Here is a 20,918-nt window from a genome sequence, read left to right on the forward strand (position 1 = left end):
CGCTTAACAAATAAGTATAGCTTAACCAAAGAAAAAAAACGTCAGAACCATAGAGTCGAAATAGAGTAATTGGATAAAAGCATACGTGAGACATATTGCATAATTTTTTGTATTTATTTCCGTATGTATTAGTTCTCTGTAGTGGTATTGGGATCCCTTTTAAAACCCAAGCTTAATCCCAAATATAAATAAATAAGACAGTATCAATGGAATGTTTGATTGAGATCTAGATGAAAATGACAAGTTCGTATATATGTATGTATCCAGAGATCTTATGGAATACTTTGAACAGCTGATTGTTTGGCTAATCACGCCTTTTTCGCTTCGTAGTTTCAACTGCCTGCATTATTTTGGTACCTTCTTCTCCTAGTTCTTTTAAAGAAACAAAGGTGTGGTAGTGAGGGAATACTTGACAAAATTGTTCCTTGAAATTTGGCAGCTCTGTGGACATGGTTAACATTTTTGAGTCATAAATATCAAAATAGCAGGGACCATAACCTGTATTCAAATAGTTGTAACCGTAGCCTAAGAGACAACCTTGCTTCGAAAATGATAACGGTATGCTAAATATAGCAATAAACTCTTTAGTCCAACCCCATGACGGGTGCTCTTTCATGTCATAATTATCATTCTTCTCTTTATACAGCCATAGCTCGGAAAACATGTACTTTTTGGTGTCTGGATTGTAGTATCTATGAGCACAAACTAAAAACCCACCCAAAACTCCAAATTCTGAATAACTGGCGCCTGCTGGCGAAGGAGGTGGTGAAAGATGTTCACGAAACTTTTCATCAGCCAAATCAAAGACTAAAATCATCTTATTTTTTGGGTGCATCCAATCAAGAGCTCCATTCGCAAAGGTACCATGTCCTTTGTAAATGTAATTATATTTGAGTCTGAATTTCCCAATGTGTCTCCAACCATTGCGACTGCCAAGAGTGTAAACCATGACTACCACATATTCGGGCTCCTTATACATTAAAACAACTTTGTACTCATTGGTGGAAGGAAGATAACCAAATCCAATCCACCTATCCATGCATCTTTCCATACACCGACTTAGAATTGATCTTAGGCTCAGGAAGATGAACGTACTCTTTTGTCATGGGGTTATAAATACAAATACTTTCTTTCAGCGCCCTTAGACATATCAAACCATTAAACGAACCAACATAGGTATACTTAACGTACTTAGATGGAGGTGTTAGATTGATCCTTCTAATTCTACCAATGGTGTCTCATGATTTTCATTGTATTCAAAATAGTAGAGTTGTTCATCCATAGCCAAGGCAAGAAAACTCAACTTACAAGAATCGGTAGAACAAGCCGCCGAATGACTAATGAGACGATTCGAGTGCATCTTAAAGAAGAATGGGTGTTGAATAAGATTTCTCAATGTTTTAGACACTAACTTGCAATCTAGAACTGAATCAGCGGGCAAACGAGTGAAAATATCAGATATAATATCTGCCGGGAGATTGTTGAAATTATCCATCACAACTCAACCCTTGTTGCTGTTCAAGAAAGCAGGAAGCAGCAAGCAGGACTTGGATAGAGAACAGTAGTTTTGTATTTTAAGAACGGAATATTTATAGGGCCGATGGAAAAACCAAATTCGGATGTAATACAAGAAAATAAACCTCATGTAGTCATACACTGACCAACCCATGAATAGAAGTTTCCATATATTTAAACCCGTGTTGTTTTAGCGTTGACTTTCAGCTCAGATCAGAAGCAGCAGCGGAGACTAGAAATTTGGGTTTTAATTTTCAGTTGAAGAAGACTTCAAATTGGAGTTTAAGGTTTATAACGAATTGCATTTGCAAAATTGAAGAGTTATTCTACACTCAAATGGTAATTCGATATCTTTCCATCTGTTAATTCAGGGTTTTCGAATTACAAATTTTGGGGGTTTTCTTAGGGTTTTACTGTTAAGTTAATAATGGAAGAAGCTGTGAATGGATTATGTAGATGTGTCACTCTTTTTCAGAATTGGCAAGATGGAGCTGTGAATGGATTTGGGTTTTCCAATGGGTCATACTGCTATGGTGGGTACCTGATTGTTCACTCTTTTTTTGATTCTTATTCTCAACCTTTTCGATATATATCTTACGTGGCAATGAATGAACTGATGTCTGATGTTGTGTAGGTCTCAAGGCCACGGCTATTTCAAGATGAAAATCCACCAAGAAAGTCAGTCAGTAAGCATATATGAAGTTGTTATCGTAAATGGTATTGCTTAATTTTCTGCTGTCAGAGCATGTCCTATCTCATACTGATGTCTCCGCTATCAGTTTTCCGAAACTTGTAGACTCGACTCGTGACAGTGGTTGGACCTGTCCAAATTGCAGAAATATTAACCTCTCTTTTCGAACAGTTTGCAACATGAGAAAGTGAAGTACCCCTAAACCGGGATCACAGGTTTGTGCTGTGTTTTTCCCCAAGTGTTTGGAATTGAAATTAAAATCAAAGCAGATGTTGAAGTAAAAGGATCAAGTAAATCGTTCTTAGTTGCATCTTCAACAACAATGAACAAGAACAAAATCGCACAATACAGGGGATGGTGACTGACACAATGGATATAAGAAGAATGTTGCTTGAAATACAGGGAAACCGTCAAAGCACTCCTGAGAACCATCAAAGCACTCCTGAGAACAGTCAAAGCACCTCTTGAGATGATTGTTGAGGGACCAACAGTTGAGATGTGCATCTCTGTTTCTTTTTTTTTAGCTTTATGTAAAATCAAGTGGTATCGTGTTTTTCTTCAGTTTAGAATTAGCTTTATGTTTCACTTTTGAAATTTGTAGTGGTATCATTTCTTTTCTTCAGTTTAGAATGTTAAGTTTCTTAATTAGTGGTGTCATTTAATGAACAATGTAGATATTTTCTATTGATGATTTGCTTCTTTTCGAAAAAATTTAGTAGTCTAACTTTGACGAATTACAATTTCTGAGTAAATTTGAAAAACATGAGACCTACTTTTATAAATTTATAATACAACGGATAATTCCTTCCCAAAAATTTGAAGCTCTGCGTTGCAAATGCGTATATATATTCCACGATTATAAACGTGGCCCATATTATATTTGTATCTACAAAACTTATGCGTGGTAAATATAATTATTTATATGACATAATAATAAGTAGTATATAATTATTATTCACGATGTTATTACGTGTTGAAAATAACATATATTAGCGACGGGTGTATCCGCAGCTTATGCGTCAATTTTATAATGCATTAATGCGTTGAAAATAAGGATTGTTTGTGACATCTTCAACCGTTATACATAAGATTTATTACCGACGGGTGTATCCGATGTGTATGCGCTCATTTTATAACGTATTAATGCACTGAAAACAAGGATTGTTTGTGGCATCTTCAACCGTTATACATAAGATTTATTACTGACGGGTGTATCCGCTGCGTATGCGCCAATTTTATAACGCATTAATGCGTTGAAAATAAGGATTGTTTGTGGCATCTTCAATCGTTATAAATACAAACTTTTTGTTACATACACGAATGTCACATAAAGGATTTTTCAGTATAAATGAAAAAAACAGTATTTGTGACGCATAAGCTATTTGTGACGAAGAAACATTTTTGTGACACAAAAAACTATTGAAAAAACCTTCGACATAAGTGACGCTTTTAGCGTCGGTTGGATTATTTGCAACACCTGTTTTTATAACGCACTTCCCGACAGCAAAAAAAAACGTCAGAAAAATATATTTGTGACATAAAATCAAATATTTGTGACCATATTTTTCATTGAAAAAACCATGTTTTGTTGTAGTGAAGCAAGGAATGCAACATATTTTAATTTGGATGATAGAATCAGTAGGTTACCCGATGCCTTGGTTCATTATATCATGTCTTTCGTAGATACGAAGAATGCAGTCCAAACTTGTGTTCTGTCGAAAAGGTGGATTGATACTTGGAAATCTCTACCTTTTCTAAAATTCGATAGGGATTCATTTTCAGAAGACAGAACAGATAGTTTCATAATGTTTGCAGACATGGTATTGCTTTCTCTCAGAGAGGACTTTGATATTCAGAAGTTTACTGTGCATTGGAAGAACTCCGCATATGATGATTCCGTGATGATGAATGTTATTAGATGGAGCCTTACTGCGGTTGAGTATAATGTTGTAGATTTAAGTAAACAGATCGATCAACTGCATATTACGGCGTACGAAATTCCTCATCGTCTCCTTAATTGCAGATCACTAAAAAAATTGATAATATCCGCGCACGGTAATGCCAGATATGTAGATATTGTTTTACCAGGGTCAATGAGTTTACCTCAGCTTAAGTTATTGTTCTTAATTGGATTAGCAATCTCCGATGTAGAATCATCTAAAAGGCTCTTTTCAAGTTGTCCAGTTCTTGAAACTTTATTTATAAGTAATTTTGACATACAGACTGATAATGCAAGGAAGTTGATTGTTGATTCTCTCAGCCTTAAGAAGTTTGAGTTTTATGATCATCGTAGAGGTCGTTTGCCACAATATGATACTACAGCTATCATTATCAAGTTATGTGCTCCGAATCTGGAAGAGTTCAATTTCAGATCTTTGTTTACAATTAATTATTGTCTAGAAAACTGTTCTCCACTGTCCAGGGCATATTTTGACATGACACTCAGAAAACAGAAACGAAATGAGAATACAGAAACATATGAAAGTCTTCACCGGAGAAAATTCTATATGCTAAACGTATGATGAAATTCCTAGGAGCTGTTTCTATGGTGAAAACAATGAGATTATCATCTGGTTTCCTTGAGGTATGGGTGCTTCATCTCTTCCATGAATTAACATACTTGTAAAAATAGTGTAACCATGTTTTACCGCCTCGTCAAATTTATGAGACAGGCAAGGGTGTTGTAGCTTAAGTACCTGACTTTCGTTACCTATAAAATGTTCTTAGCTTTTATGATGTTACATCTTGGCTATTATGATGATTGTCGTTTTTGTTTTCTATAGGTTGACACCAAGTATTGTCAAAAATTTGTTATTCTGAACTAGTATGTTCTTCCTCTCTTGAGTAGTCTTGGGTTAGCTGCCACATTATTTTTGTATAATATTCTTTTCTTTCTCAAGGTTCTCGCACAAACTCCTGACTTAGTAGACTGTCGTCAACCACCTCGCTTGAATAATCTACAATGTTTGATACTGGAAATGTGGTCTACAGGAGGTTGCTTGCGGGCTGTAGCATACTTACTCAAGATTTCTCCTAGTATAACTCATTTGGTTCTTGAATCGATGGAGGTAATATTTAACCAAGCCAGTCGTTTTTTCAATTTGACCTGCGTTTTTGTTCCAACAGTTCTAATACAACATCTATGTTTGCATCCATCTGATTTGGCAACATTTGTTTTTATGAAACATCTTGATTTGAGGTGTTTTTTATTTTATATTATTGTCACTAAGTGACCTATCTGTTGTTGTGATTGTTTGACTATAGTCAAATTTAGGGAACATTGAAGATGATTGGGAAGCAGGATTGATATTGCCAGGAAAGTTGTCACACCTCAAGCTTATCCGGATTAATGATGCGGAAGAATGTGATGCGGAGCTCGAACTTTTGAGTTTTTTATTCAAAAATGCAAAGGTTTTGGAAAAAGTTGTTGTATGCTTTGGTTCTAGTGTTGGCTCACCTGATAGAGTAACACAAGTTAAGCAATTTCAGGATAAGTTAAGAGCACTGCCAAGATCTAGTAGTGTTAGGTTGCTTCCTTTTGTTTTTCTTTTGTCTGCTGGCAATGTCTTCATCTGTGAAAAAGAATGATTGAAATGCTACTTAAGACAGCTTCAGTGCTAATTAACCTACAAAACCTCTAGCTTTCAGTTAATACTTTTGTCATTTTGTGTCTGTTTCCGTAGTAGAACTATGCGAGGTTGTTTTTAAATTTGCTGTTTTGATCTGCCTGTATAATACCATAACATAGATTCTTTTGCACCACCGTGAAAGCTCACTCTTTGCCTGCATTTACTACTTATCTGGTGAATATAAACGAAATAAGCTACTAACATATGCATCACAGTATCCCACTGACAAATTAACCTAAAAAGAATATCACCATAAGTTGAAACTAGTGTCTTACCTGTGCGTTGCACGGGGTTAAGTTAAATCAATCATTATTCATGCTGAAAATGTAGAGACGGGTCTCTCCTATAGTGTCAAAATATAGTATCCAATCACATACAACATAAGAGTACTCGCTAGTTTCCGTAAAATTGTACCATTTCTAGTGCTTATCTATTTAATTTTAGTTGGTATGGGCTTTTAAGTTCAACATTCCAGAGGATTAAACTATTGGAGGTAAATATGTGAAATTCTTTCTTAATCAAGCATTGTTAATAACACCTTCTCAGCTAAAATCATATGATTGGTATATGTGGAAGCTGTGAAAAAACATGATTCACATTCATTATGACCATTTTTATGTAATACCATTATATAGGTAAGAAAAATCATTTAAGAATCAAAGAAAACAGTAAAAAAAGCTTAATAGTACTAAGAGCAACTGCAGTGGACGACTAAACCCAAATATTTGGTCTTTTGGACTGACGTAGTGGGACGTACTATTGATCAAATTTTGATCAACGACTAAAGCCCGGACTAAATTTGGTCGCCGACCAAGACCAAATCCAAATATAGTCGAGCGTTGATATAATCTCCGTTTCACAACGGGTGTTGATATAATCTCCGCTTCTCAATGCGCGTCCGTAAAAAATTCGTCCAACGAACAGGCGGGTATATAAACTTCGCCTGTATGGGACGTTGATTAAATGCACGCCCGATGGGGCGTTTGTGAAGTTAACGCCTTAATGGGGCGTTGATAAAGTGTACGCCCCATGAATGATTGAACTTGTACAGAATTCAAATTTGAAGTGTGAAAATATTGGAGAAGAGCAAATATTTTGCAAAACACATCCTATATACACTAGCCCTAAGAAGAATCAAATGTGAGCGGTGACTTTACGTACGCTTGTCACTGCTCATAAATGAAAATGAGTACAAATTTGAGCGGTGACTTTACGACGTTTACGTACGCTTGGCTTCGAGCGGTGATTTTACGTACGTCTCATGGGGCGTTGATTATACAAACGCTTGGCTTCGAGCGGTGACTTTACGTACGTCCCATGGGGCGTTGATTATACAAACGTCCCTTTTCCCGGCGTAAACTATAAGAACGCCCCATATAGGGCGTAATCTTTACCAACGCCCCACGTCGGGCGTAATATACGTCTTAATTGGGCGTAATCTTTATCTACGCTCCACAATCAAACGAACATTATATGTTCGCTCGACTAAATATAATCGCCTACCATTACGCCACACGACATCCTAAACTCAAATTTGGTCTTTTTTTTTAGTATTTGGTCTTTGGTTATACTCGCACCACTGTGGACGCTCTAAGCAGGAAAATATTCAGCCATTATCCTCACAATCATAGGGTCCTGTAAGAAAGTTTACTCCATTTCTACACCGATTGCTTAATAGTAAATCTTGAATGAAATTCATGGTATGCAAACAACATTTCCAACCTCTTCTCCATTTTGTATTTCTTTTTTAATTAGCTTATTAGAAAATGCTTTTACCAAAAGTGGGTTCTATTAGGCACATTGACAGTTATCCTTCTAACAACTACAATTGTGCATTATCATTTTTAAACACTGCTAGATTAATCATCCCGAAAAGAATAACTACGAAAGTAGTGGAATGAGCCAATGAGATCTCACTTACCTAAAGCAAATTTTTGAATACTTGCCCGTATACCACTTACTAAGTATATCCTTCGCACCATATTCTTTGTTTTCAATTGAAATTTTCAATCCACTTGGCGTTGTCGTCCCCGAGACTGCGACATAAACTGTCCATGAAAGAAAATTGGGTTCGGTAGATAGATTCCCAATATTGTTGGTACTCTGACCCTGACTTTTGTTTATCGTTATTAAAAATCATACCTAAATATGAAACTGTATTCTTCTTAGGATAAAAGGTAAGTGTGTTTCTGTGATAAAAGGCAGCACGACACTTGGATTTATTTTTCTTGTAAGCATTATTGGTCCATGAAGCTTCAATCGTAGCACATGATTAGGTACTCCTAATACTTTTGAGTATTTAGTATATTCTTTATTATATAATAATGCCTCCGCATTCTCAAAGTCATAAGACCAAGGACTTATTGATCACGAACTTAGAAAAATGTGTTTTTATTTCGAAGCATAGACACCAAGTCATCCCTTTATCTACTAAACAGTTCCCTTCGTTGGTGTTAAGATGCATCTTTCCCTCGGGTAATTCTTAACCTTAAATATATGAATCAGTTCATGCTAAATGGCCCCAACCATCTATTTGATGAGATTCTCATCACTCTTAATTAATATGTCATCGGGTATCTTAATCCAACTTGCCCCTTCTCCCTGTATTGCTTTTGCTGGTAGTTCCCGTCTCCAAGATCCAAAATCCACCTGCTGAATTCAAACATTGATTTTTTTCTCCGGGAACGACGATTTCCACTCAACAACCTCATTCTCTCTGACAACTCAAATACATGGAAATGCTTCCATACTTTTTGACATACTAATAAACGCATCAATAATACTTTTACGGCTTCCACCTCGAATAACTGGTAATAATTACCCTAATATTTATCTAAAATCACCTCCTAACAGGAGAGCTTTTGCTCTAAACAATTTTCTTTGCTTGGATTCAGGACATCTCTCATCGTTCGCTCTAGAGATTCAAAAGCATGTCTGTGAATCATCGGTGCTTCATCCAGAAATTCTTATTCCATCCTTGCATATCAACTCTTCCAACTGAGTTCCATGACTAACATTGCACGTGGAATTGCTTCAAAGTTATTGGAATTTTGAACCGAGAACATACATTCATTTCTCCAGGAAACAACAATGACGCTATATCGGATGATGCAACAGCCAAAAAAATCTTGGATCGCAGTTTTCTGCAGATAAGTTTTCCGAGTGCCACATATGCGAAACTCGCAACCGGTACTTCTTGATCTTTTAGTCCAATCTATTGCACCTTAGATTTTTTGAAGTCCTGTGCCGCAAATAGTAAAAGTATTAGAGGAATAATGAGTAACATATGCTATTCTTAAGTATACACCCAATGATTCATACACATTACATTATATTTCAGTTTAGTATACCTATATGAATTTGTGATATACCCAAGTTTCAATAATATATATATTGATGCAGGTGAGTATATGATCAACTACAGGGAATATGAATATAAAAAACTAAATCAAATGAGAAAACTATAGTTTGGATTCTTAACCACAATCCAGAAAAGAAGTCCATAAAAATCTACCACAACACAACGAAGGGAAAAAAATCCCAATTATAAATTGCTTTGAGAGCCTTGGGAGTTGGCTTTTGGTTCTGATTGTTTGAAATAAGATTTTTCCTTTGTTAGTTATGGTGTAGGAGCAGACCGTATATCAGCATCTTTTTGACCATTTTCTCGAGGGTTTCTGTAGATCTTTTCAGAGATATATAGGAGCGAAGAAAGAAAGGAAGGGATGACAAGAAAATTAGGGTTAGATACTGTTTTGTTTCATACGTTTAGTGGTGACTAATCTCCTTCCCATGTACATCGGAAACTCTCTATTCTTATTGGTAGGGGGGCAGGACCTTTAGGTGCTTAGCCCGTGCGCTGCACGGGCCTGAGTTTATATTTTTGGGATATTAAGTGCTCTTTGGTGTACTATATTTACCACGGCTTTACATCTTAGTTCTTGAATTTGTTGGCAAGGTCCTTCTGCCAATTAGTATAACTTTCAAATGGAAAGCAATAATGATAGGCATAAAGTTAAAGATAAGTATGTTGTTGCTAAACAAATTCTACTGCACCTGTCACTTGTGCAAAAGATGGGAATTACTATAACCTTTCAAGGATGCCACATAAAAGAATTTATTAATTAAGACTCAGCATGTTCACAGAGAAGGATCTACAAACTAAAAATTTCATCGAGTAGGTTAATGTAAAAGTAAATTGAATTCTTACAGGAACTCTAGTTAATTGCATCTCAAATTATCGGAGTTTGAGATATGTGTGTATGATTCTAGTCGTAGCTTCTTCATCTTCACAGCTGGATCCTCCTCAAGTATGTTAACCGGAACACCTACCATCTCACAACCTCCAGCTCCTTCTTCTAAGACAGTCTCTTTAACTCCTTTACTCAGAAGCATTATGTCCTGGTTGTTTATAGAGTTCATAGTCCATAACCTCTCAATATTATTCCATATAAAATACCATAAGAGTCAGTTCCTAACATACAGATAACTGGTCGTGTCGTCTTTCTTCTTTCAACTGAAAATGGATTAGTATTAACATATCTTAAATAGATGCTTCAAAAAGAAGTAAATATTAGATGTCGAAACAGTCCCAATTCAGTTAGGTGTCATAACTAATGTTGCATCAGAAGCCACCACTCCATTTATCTCAGCCATTTTCCTATAGACTTTATTACATGAATCTAATTTTCAACCAAATAAATAATACATAAGAGATCATTAATTTTGTTCCACCTTCCAAAATATCAAAAACTAATCCGTGAACATTTCAGTATAGTTAATAATGTATATTCTATGGACATTTCCAATGATGATCAAATGGGAATAGGTCTAAACATACATTGAACTAAATTCTCTTTAACTCTGTACAAACATTGAAATGAAAATAGAAATAGAGGGTTCGAGATGTATTTGGGGATTTTAGATATTTGTAATTTTTCCTTGCATTAAGATGAGGTCTAACGACTATGGGTTTACATGTCGGGGGAGCATAAATTTCAATAACAACAATTATGTTGAACATGTAAGTCGGTTGGTATTGAGGAAATTTCAATTACAACCGTACCAAATCAGCAGGTCTGTGAGTTGAATACTTATATAATTTTTTTTATCTAATTGATATCTAATTGAATACTTATATAATTTTTTTTATCTAATTGATATCTTCAAATTTAAAGCTGGTTCTCGTTAACAATGAGTCCATCATCAATATCTTGATAAGAAAAGCAGCTTTTAAAGCTGATTCCTTATGTATTGTTGATTCCTTATGTTTTTTCCTAAATGACATGATCCCAAAATCGTGCAACCTATTTGCCACTTCCAACACACCAATCAGAAAAACGTGTATAGAGTGCACAATTTTTTTAACGAATCCACGGATAGACCATAGGTCACCGATGCATGTTTGAAATGTTTACAAAAAATAACTACCCACTATCGACGACACTAAAAGTCCTTGTCTTGTGCAGAACTCAAAGAATATAGTACTTGTAGTAATAATGGAAAACAACTGCACTTATATGTCACCATGACCAAGCTGCTAAGTGAAAAAATGCACAAAGAACGGAAAATTGCTTCACTCTCTTGAGATTTATTAGATATATTTTGGTAGTTTAACATAACGAATTTGAAGTTTTTTTAAGGAATTAATAAGCATAGCTTTGAAGTTTTTTAAAGCCTACATTGGTGAAGTTTAAGAAATGTTCCTATAACTTATCAGAGTAAAACCCAACCATTACTTAGATTAGCTTCCACAATCTAGTAAACCTAAGTATTCATAACAACCAGTACTTAGATTAGCTTCCTCAAGAAAATATTTAGAGATAGCTATATTTCAAGGGTATGTTCCATTCAGAGAAGAGAGCTACATCTTCTTGGCTACGGATCACATTTACCAAAATAAGATAACAAAGAAATCAATCAAAATAGATCCATGCCTTCCAAAATCCTGTAAACACTAACTAAGAAACCCATACTAAAAACCAGTACTTAGATTAGCTTCCTCAAGAAAATATTTAGATATAGCTATATTTCCAGGGTATGTTCCGTTCAGAGAAGAAAGCTACATCTTCCTGGCTACGGATCACATTTATTAAAATAAGACAACAAAGAAACCAATAAAATTAGATCCATGCCTCCCAAAATCCTGTAAACACTAACTAAGAAACCCATACTAAAAAAAAAATGAAAACAACAACCCATAATCATGTTGTGGTTAGAGAGACATATGGTGGACGAAAATCAAATTCTACACGCAGAAGTAAAAATTAAAAATCGGGTTTATGATAACTATAACTATTGTATATATAATAGAAACTTCAAGTGATCGATTCCAGAATCAATAATAATCTCAAAACGAACTGATATAATAAAATAAATTCAACAGAGCGAAGAAACAAACCGTGTTTGCTATCAAGTACATATCTATTATGATGCGCTTCGTCTCTCGAAGTTTATTCACCATTGAGAGAAGAGAATAAAATTAGGGTTCAGGGCCATTTTTTTTTTCCTTCAGTAAATGTAACGAAAGAGAAGAGAATTAGGGCTTGGTTATGTGTAGTGAGTGTTGTTCACCGTACGGGTAGATGTGTAGTTGAAATCACTAAAACTTCATCTTGTCATTCGATCGTTCAGTTTTGTTGTGCAACTTCAATATTGCAAAATAGGAGGAAAGAGTGACGAATAGTAAAATTTAAAAAATGGATTATCATATCCAAAAGAGAGAAATAAAGGGCTTTACTTTGAAGAGTCGTATCCTTTGAATTATCCTGTTGAAACTGCTTTTGCAAGAACAACTTTCCAAAAGGCGTATCTATTGCATTCAGAAATGAACGGTTATGTTAAAATTGCATCCGTTGAAAAATAGTACAACCCTTGATTATTGTGTTTTCCAATGGTTGTATCTTTTCCTCTTCTTTTTCGTGTGGAAATTTGTTAGTGACTGTTGGAGTTGCCGATTAAGGGTGCATATTAGATTTGTGACTAATGGGTTAGCCAATTAGATTACGATGACATGTAAAGTTAACGCTGATGTGGCTTTATCAAATGCAAGAGTGATCGTGGCGTTGACATGTGGCGATTTGGGTCTCTTATTATAAAGAAAGATCATTCATGCAATATGATACAGAAATTTGGAGTAAGAAGAAATCGAAATCCTCATAGTATCTTGTCATACTCTTGAGTACAAAAACAAAATAAGCTATTCAAGTCTAAATTACATAAGCATCATAGTATTCCACTAAAATTAGATCAAGTGACAAACGAAGTGCACATTTAACAAATCAGTATAGCTTAACCAACCAAAGAATGCTAAAGTGTAAATAATTGGATAAAAACAGAATAACGGGAACTCCGAGTACAATAATGAAATACGCTACTAAAGTCAAAATTATATATGGAAATCAATATAGGCTATATAAATTGATTAGACAAAACAGACTAATGGTAACATCACTTGGAAATGTAAATGGAGAGTTTCATTGAACGAATAATGTCCACAGCATTAGAATTGCAAATCGGATCTTTGTTATCCAATTTCAACATGCAGCAACCCATGTTTCTTCAATAATCTAGAGGAAGATTACCAGTTCTATACTTCTATGTACCCCAGAGATATCTTTGAATCATGGCCAGCTACTTTTTTTCCTGATCATGGCCTTTTCGCTTCTTAGTTTATACTGACTGCACTATTTTTGTACTTTCTTCCCCTAGGTCTTTTAAAGAAACAAAACTTCTCTTGTGAGCGAATACTTGACAAAATAGTTGCTTAAACTCCACCAGTACTTTAGAGGTTAAAGTTTTTGGGTCATAGACCTCGAGAAGGCTGGAACTGTAACCTAAGACATCACCACTCTTAGTAAATGCTAACGGCCTGTGACAAGCAGCTGTAAACTCTAGGCTCCAACCCAATGACTGGTGTTCTTTCATATTATAATTATCTATCTTCTTTTTGTATAGCCATATATTATAACATGAGAACTGTTTAGTGACTGAACAGAAATATCTATGCGCACAAAATAAAACCCCACCCACAACTCCAAAATCTAAAGAACCGTCCGTTGGCAAAGGAGGTGCTGCAAGATGTTCAACAAAGGTCTCATTAGCCAAATCGAAGACCAGAATCATCTCTGCTTTTTTGTGCATCCAGTGAAGAGCTCCATTCACAAATATTCCAGCAGGTTTATTATTAAGATTATCAAATTTAAGATAGAATTTTCCAATGTTTCTCCAACCATTGCGGCTGCCAGGAGTGTAAACCATCACCTCTACAAAATTTGGTTCTTTCTTTACCTTATCAACTACTACAAGTTTGTACTCATTAGTTAAAGGAAGGTTACCAAGTCCAATCAATGTATAGTTAAACCGACTAGAATTTCTCTTATGGTCGGGAAGAATAATATACTCTTTTGTAATGGGGTTACTAATAAAAAATCTTAGAGGCCATTTGTTAAGACATATCAAACCATTAAACGAACCAACAAAATAGGAAGACTTAGATAGAGATGTTAAGTTTGATCCTTGTAATTTCATCAATGGTATCTGATCATGATTCTCATATATTCAAAATAGTAAAATTTATTATCCCAAGCCAAGACAAGAAATCCCAACTTACTAGAATCATAAGCCGTTGTGGAAGATTTAATCAGACGGTCTTAGTGCATCTTATTGAATGATGGATGTTGAATAAGATTTCTCCATGTTTTACATACTAACATGCATTCTATAACTGAATCAGCAGGTAAACAGGTGAGAACATCAAATATGATCTCTGGTGGGAGAATGTTGAGATTATCCATGCAAACCCTTGCGGTTTGAATTGAAGGCATAGGGTTTGAACTTGTGAAGATTACAAATAAGGGATTCGAAGTTTATTTATTCATCACCCTAAAACCCTTATTAGGCCTATTCGTAACTTCAGAATATGCAACTTCAGAATATTGATGTCCTGCCCATTCTACCCTTCGGGGACGGCTGGTTCTCGGTTACTGGGTCAATTCATGTACACATCGTTAAGTATAACTGACTGCCATTACACTGCGAATCGTAGATACCACAAAAGTTAAAATACTGAACTATATGTTAAAAATTCTAGGTTTAGTCCTAACAAAGTCAACCAAGGTCACCGCTAAGTCTAGGTAAAAAATCCTCATAACTGAACGAATTCCAGACTAAACGTTTAAAACCCTGCGTTTGAAAACACATAGCTAGAACTAGGTAAACCCTGTGTTTGCAAATAACCAAAGTTAGAATTAATTGGTGACCCGGTGTTATATATGGCAATTTTTATACTGCCATAAATAAACTCATATATATATATTTGGAATTTCGTTATTCCAGCAGCCCTGATTGCATGGATAATCTAAACAAAAAAGGGGTTTCCATGGATAATTTAAACAATCTTCCATCAGAGATCATATCGGATGTTCTTACTCGTTTACCCGCTCAATCAGTTCTAGATGGCAAATTGGTATCCAAGATATGGAGAGATCTCATTAAGCATCCATTGTTCTATAAGATGCACACAAATCGTCTCATCAATCATTCCGCAACATCAGCTTATTCTACTGATTCTGGTGAGTTCGGTTTTCTTGCCTTGGCTGAGAATAAAAAGTTCTACTATTTTGAATATTTTGGGAATCGTAAGAGACCCATAAGGATCAGTCTAACACCTCCAATTCAGTACTATGAATATACCTATGTTGGTTCGTTTAATGGTTTGATATGTCTAAGGGGGGTGGGAGAGAATATTTGTATTTATAACCCCATGACAAAAGAGTACGTTTTTCTTCCTCATCATAAGATCGATTTTAATCGGATTGATCAAAGGTGGTCTGGATTTGGTTATCTTCCTTCAACCAATGAGTACAAAGTTGTTTTAATGTATAAGGTGCCCAAATTTGTGGTAGTGATGGTGTACACACTTGGCAGTGGTAAAGGTTGGAGAACCATTGGAGAATTCAAACTTAAATCTGACTATGTCTTCCGCGGAAATGGTGTCTTTGCGAATGGAGCTCTTTATTGGATGCATAGAGAAAAAAGGACTATTCTGGTATTTGATTTGGCTGATGAAATGTTTCGTGATCATCTTTCAACACCTCCTTTGCCAACAGACAGTTCATTAGGATCTTTCGGTGGATTTTTATTTTCTGCACATGGATGTTTCAATCAGGTCACTAAAAAGTACATGTGCTCTGAGTTATGGCTGTATAAAAAGAAGAATGATAACTATCACGCGAAAGAGCAAGACCAACACCAGTCGTTTGGATGGACTAAAGATTTAATGGCTGCAGCCAACATACCGTTGGTATTAAAGAAGAGTGGTTGGGTCTCAGTATTCCCTCATAAGAATACGTTTGTTTCCTTGGAAGATTTAGGAGAAGAAGGTGCACAAATAATGCAGCGTTGAAATTAAGAAGAGAAAAAGGGGTGATTAGGCAACTCTTTGTAGTACTGGATAGAACTCTGGGTACACATATATATGAACTGGTAATCTTCGTCTAGATCCTGTACGTTCCACTGACATTGTCTAAGTGAGTGTTGTTAGTATTTTTTTTTCTTTTTTTGGCTAGTTATATTCACCTTTTTGTTTATCTAATTTCTGTGGGATACTATGATGCAATCTTTAGTAGCTTATTTAGTTTTTGTTCACCGGAGTAGAGTAAGTATATGTAGGCGGAATCATTGAGAGTGTCAGAACTCTCGCGGTGTTGCTAGGAACCTCTTTCTTCTTACTGCATAACATTAGTTCAAAAATAAGCATCTCGATTAAATACACAAAATTCATGAAACCCGATTACAATTTTTTTTTTTATTATGAACTAGTTCGTCTTGTCTTGTGCATCCATGCAGCAAAATAATTTTAGCAGTCGACATCCTTAGAAAGGTTAAATTCCTCTTTAACCTTTTCAAGACATAGAAAGTTGCACGAAGAAAGATATTTCAGTTTCGTGTTTATATACCGTAATATCCTATGCTTAAAGTAGATGGGAAATATAATAAAACTTCAAGAATTCTGTAATACCACTTTCTATAACCCTGTTCCAGTATAATATGCCTGTTAGAACATGTAATTAAACAAACAATGTGGGAAAGGTAATTTACTTATAAGTGATCTCCGCTAAACTCATAAAAGGGGTTCTTATGAGATCCCCAAACTCTAGCTAGAATGGTAACTCCTTCCTCTTACCCCAGAGATGAAAAATCAGGATCCTGGCCAAGTTGGCTAGCCCTGTTGCTTAAACATGTACTCATGTATTACGTATAGTTATCTGATGCATGAATTGACCCTTTAATAACCGCAACTGTTCAAATTCAATATTTCGGCCTGTAATTTCTATGAGTTGCAGAAGTTGATTAAGTTAACCCACAAAAAAGACAGCGCGCAGAGGCCCCTCCATAAAATAGTTAGTTATTATCATGTAGACAGATGCAACTAACCTAATGCCTGCAGCTACTGGTTATGTTAGGCATGCATTGCAAGTTTGAAATCACATCAATGTGCGAATTACTGACTCAAAACTAGTCATAAAAATCCAAGGTGACTAGATTTGTGGTACAAAAACCCCACTCAAATATTGGGATTCATTAAAATTCCAAATTTGTGGTACAAAAACCCACTCAAATGTTGGGATTCATTAAAATTCCATCTTAAATTAAATTATACAAAACCCCCAAAATTTTAAAAACTTGATACAAAAACTCCAAATTTCAAAATTGGTTTCATCAAATTTTATGATGAAACCAAAAATTGGTTTCGTCAAATTTTATGAGGTTTCATCAAATTTTATGATGAAACCAAATTTTGGTTTCATCAAAATTTTGTTTTTTGGGATTTTTGTGTTAGTTTTGATTTGGCGGGTTTTCTGTGGATGGATAGTGACTCCTTTGGAGTTATAACTCGCGTACCGGTTACTGACCAGCTCATTAGGGTAAGATGCCATATATACATGGGATCCATTGTCGTCCAATACAAAGGCATACCAGCAATTCTGCGGCTAATACCTAGAAATTTATAAGCAGTCATACACTGCGTCAAAAATGTCAAAATACTTCCAAATCATCGCAGTAGTGGCTAAGTTTCCTTGCAAAGATACAGCCTTCCCTTGGACATCGACAATAACATTATTTGAAAATAAACAATGACGTTATCAATTAACTGATGTTAAGCAATAAGAACAAAAACCAATAATCTACTAAAATATGCATCACGGTATCCCACTCTGATATTAGATTAAAAGAAGGCACATATAACAATAAATAAACCTAAGGAAAAAAAAAACACTCCTGTTCAGTAAAAGCAAATTGGATAGGAATACTCAAATAGACAATGTCAATTGAAAGTTTCTTTGGAGGGATAATGTCAATTGGCATTAGAATTTCGGATAGTTTTTCGCTATCGATTTTCAATATGCACCCAGAGATCTCATGCATAATCACGGCTTTTTCGCTTCTTAGTTTTAACTGACTCCACTGTTTTTGCATTTCCTTCTCCTAGTTCTTTCAACGAACCAAACGTATTCCTGTGAGGGGAAATTTGACAAAATTGCTCCTTAAAAGGCACCAATATCTTTTTCAAGGTAGAAGATTTTGCGTCATAAATACTGAGAAAGCTCAAACTGTAAGTTAAGACATCGCCGCTCTTCGTAAATGCTAATGGTATGCTGTATACATTAGTAAACACTTTACTCCAACCCAGTGAACGGTGTTCATCCAGCTCTTTCATGGAATAATTATCATTATTCTTTTTGTATACCCATATGTCAGAAGACACGTACTGTCTACTAACTGAGCAGAAATGTCTATCTGCACAGAATAAAAACCCACCCAAAACTCCTACTACTAAATAGTTGCACGCTATTGGCACAAGAGGTGGTGAAAGATGCTCACAAAATTTTTCATCAGCCAAATCAAAGACCAGAATCATCCTTCTTGCTCTTGCTCTTGCATTGTGCATCCAATGAAGAGCTCCATTCACAAAGACTCCATGTCCTTCGTAAACATAGTTAAATTCAAGCTTGAATTGTCCAATGTTTCTCCAGCCATTTCCACTGCCAAGGGTGTAAACAATAACCTCTACAAACTTGGGCACCTTATACATTAAAACAACTTTGTACTCACCGGTTGAAGGCAGATAACCAAATCCAAACCACCTTTGCTTAATCCGATAAAAATTAATCGTAGGTTGAGGAAGAAAAACGTACTCTTTTGTCATAGGGTTATACATACAAATATTCTCTCCCACAGCCCGTAGACATATCAAACCATTAAACGAACCAACATAGTTATATTTATAGTTCTGGATTGGAGGTGTTAGACTGATATTTTTGAAATTATCAATGGGTTTATTATGATTCTCAACATATTCAAAATAGTAGAGCTTTTTATCCTGGGCCAAGGCAAGAAAACCCAGCTTACCGGAATCAGTAGAATAAGCTGCTGTTGCAGAATGATTGATGAGACGATTTGTGTGCATCTTATAGAACAGTGGATGCTTAATGAGGTCTCTCCATGTCTTGGATACCAATTTGCAATCCAGAACTGTTTCAGCCGGTAAACAAGTAAGAACATCCGATATGATCTCTGCCGGAAGATTGTTTAAATTATCCATGAAACCCCTTTCTTGTCAAAGAAAGCAGAACTCTCGTAGAGATTGGTGGTATTGTGTAGGGCTGCACAAACCCGACTCAACCCACCGACCCAACCCACACCCGCCTGAAATTACTCACACCCGACCCAACCCACCTAGGAGCGGGTCGACTTTAGGTCACAACATCAAAACCCATAGTATTATGGGTCGACTATTGGTCAAAGCTTCCCTCACCCGACCCAACCCACCCGACCCAACCCACCCACCCACCTAAATATTTCTTAGTTAATATTAACCCTTAGATTACCTATCCTAGATGAATCACAGCCGTTGAAGTAGTGATATATAATGCCTAAACCTAAATCGCTAACTTCACTTCAGTCTTCACTTCTTCAATCACTTCCTTGAATAGTCTTTTATCTTTTGAGCTTCGAACAATTGAACTCATTTCTTGTAATTTGTATGCACTTTACAACTTTGCACCAACTTCTTACTTCTTTGGATTATAATTATCATTTGTTTACAATTGACTTGGTGTCAGTTCTTTAATTGTCATCTGTAAGAGTCTTAAGTAAGTCTGTAACCTTGTTTTTTTGATGCAATGTAGCTGTAATGTGTATTTTATGGTGGGTAACCCACCACCCACCCGACCCAACCCATTGTAATGTGGGTCGGGTGAAAACCGACCCATTGTTATGTTGGGTTGGTTGTGGGTGACAACTTCTGCTACCCACCATCAGTGGGTTGGGTGGTGGGTGAGGCCAAACCCGACCCAAACCGACCCATGTGCAGCCCTAGTATTGTGAGAAATGATTATAGAGTTGATGGAATAAACAAATTCCTAAAGTATGCGTTTATTTACAAGAATAAAAAAATTTCCATATAACACAGATTCATAAAATAAATTTTTAATACGGGAACAAATAAATACGGCGTTTGAGTTACTCAAAATCGTACGATATCTTTTAATTAATTTGTTTTAAAGAAACAAATCATATAAATTTGAGTAAATATTTCGTAGTAAATATTATGTGATATTTTATTAAATGCTGTCAAATCCTGGATCCTCTATACCATAATGATTCCTGTTCGACTGTGCCAGCCAAGTAAAAAATGTCTAGGTGTTATTAAATTTAACATACTTGAAATTAGGTCATCTTCCTTTCAAAAAGAAAACAAAACGAAGTCGCCCATATCACATATCAAATGGTTAATGTATTATCGTCTTGGAGAGTCCAGAGGTTTCATCTCAGTTCCTAACAATGTTGGAAGATGATCTAGAGATATATGCTAGCAATTTTGCTGCCCATACAACAATTTAAGCAATGACGGCGTTATGAATCAAATAAAGTTAAGCAGTAAGAAGAAATAGGTTTCCCTCGTACTATCGCAAAAGCTCTCGCACTCTTCACAATTTTACCTGCATATACATATTCTGCTCCTCCAGTTAACAAAATTCCTATAAACTACTAAAGCATGCATGACAGTAACCCACAGA

General features: G+C 35.7%; 5 protein-coding genes across 5 annotated transcripts; 2 read left to right on the forward strand and 3 right to left on the reverse strand.

The window, feature by feature from the left end:
- Positions 1-304: 304 nt before the first annotated feature.
- Positions 305-1,039, reverse strand: LOC113328124. The gene has a single exon (XM_026575215.1). The coding sequence runs from the start codon at positions 1,037-1,039 to the stop codon at positions 305-307; it is 735 nt and encodes a 244-aa protein (XP_026431000.1).
- A 2,837-nt stretch (positions 1,040-3,876) lies between these two features.
- Positions 3,877-5,794, forward strand: LOC113328125 (F-box/LRR-repeat protein 13-like). The gene is made up of 3 exons (XM_026575216.1): positions 3,877-4,722; positions 5,107-5,274; positions 5,471-5,794. The coding sequence occupies exons 1-3, from the start codon at positions 3,877-3,879 to the stop codon at positions 5,792-5,794; spliced, it is 1,338 nt and encodes a 445-aa protein (XP_026431001.1).
- A 7,712-nt stretch (positions 5,795-13,506) lies between these two features.
- Positions 13,507-14,094, reverse strand: LOC113328126. Its single transcript, XM_026575217.1, has one exon. It carries the CDS (start codon positions 14,092-14,094, stop codon positions 13,507-13,509), a length of 588 nt encoding a protein of 195 aa, XP_026431002.1.
- A 1,120-nt stretch (positions 14,095-15,214) lies between these two features.
- On the forward strand, positions 15,215-16,240 carry LOC113328127 (F-box/kelch-repeat protein At3g06240-like). The gene has a single exon (XM_026575218.1). The coding sequence runs from the start codon at positions 15,215-15,217 to the stop codon at positions 16,238-16,240; it is 1,026 nt and encodes a 341-aa protein (XP_026431003.1).
- A 2,016-nt stretch (positions 16,241-18,256) lies between these two features.
- LOC113328129 (F-box/kelch-repeat protein At3g06240-like) lies at positions 18,257-19,441 on the reverse strand. The gene has a single exon (XM_026575219.1). It carries the CDS (start codon positions 19,439-19,441, stop codon positions 18,257-18,259), a length of 1,185 nt encoding a protein of 394 aa, XP_026431004.1.
- Positions 19,442-20,918: the final 1,477 nt, after the last annotated feature.

Source organism: Papaver somniferum, unplaced genomic scaffold (assembly GCF_003573695.1).
Source record: "Papaver somniferum cultivar HN1 unplaced genomic scaffold, ASM357369v1 unplaced-scaffold_107, whole genome shotgun sequence".
Lineage (NCBI taxonomy): Eukaryota > Viridiplantae > Streptophyta > Magnoliopsida > Ranunculales > Papaveraceae > Papaver > Papaver somniferum.

Bases quoted from the DNA above. Each gene is read 5' to 3' on its own strand.
- LOC113328125 (XM_026575216.1), top strand. From the start codon at position 3,877: ATGTCTTTCGTAGATACGAAGAATGCAGTCCAAACTTGTGTTCTGTCG. The intron at 4,723-5,106 runs GTATGATGAAAT...TTCTTTCTCAAG, and splicing joins GAAAATTCTATATGCTAAAC to GTTCTCGCACAAACTCCTGA. The intron at 5,275-5,470 runs GTAATATTTAAC...GTTTGACTATAG, and splicing joins TGGTTCTTGAATCGATGGAG to TCAAATTTAGGGAACATTGA.
- LOC113328127 (XM_026575218.1), top strand. From the start codon at position 15,215: ATGGATAATTTAAACAATCTTCCATCAGAGATCATATCGGATGTTCTT.
- LOC113328129 (XM_026575219.1), bottom strand. From the start codon at position 19,441: ATGGATAATTTAAACAATCTTCCGGCAGAGATCATATCGGATGTTCTT.
- LOC113328126 (XM_026575217.1), bottom strand. From the start codon at position 14,094: ATGGTTTACACTCCTGGCAGCCGCAATGGTTGGAGAAACATTGGAAAA.
- LOC113328124 (XM_026575215.1), bottom strand. From the start codon at position 1,039: ATGGATAGGTGGATTGGATTTGGTTATCTTCCTTCCACCAATGAGTAC.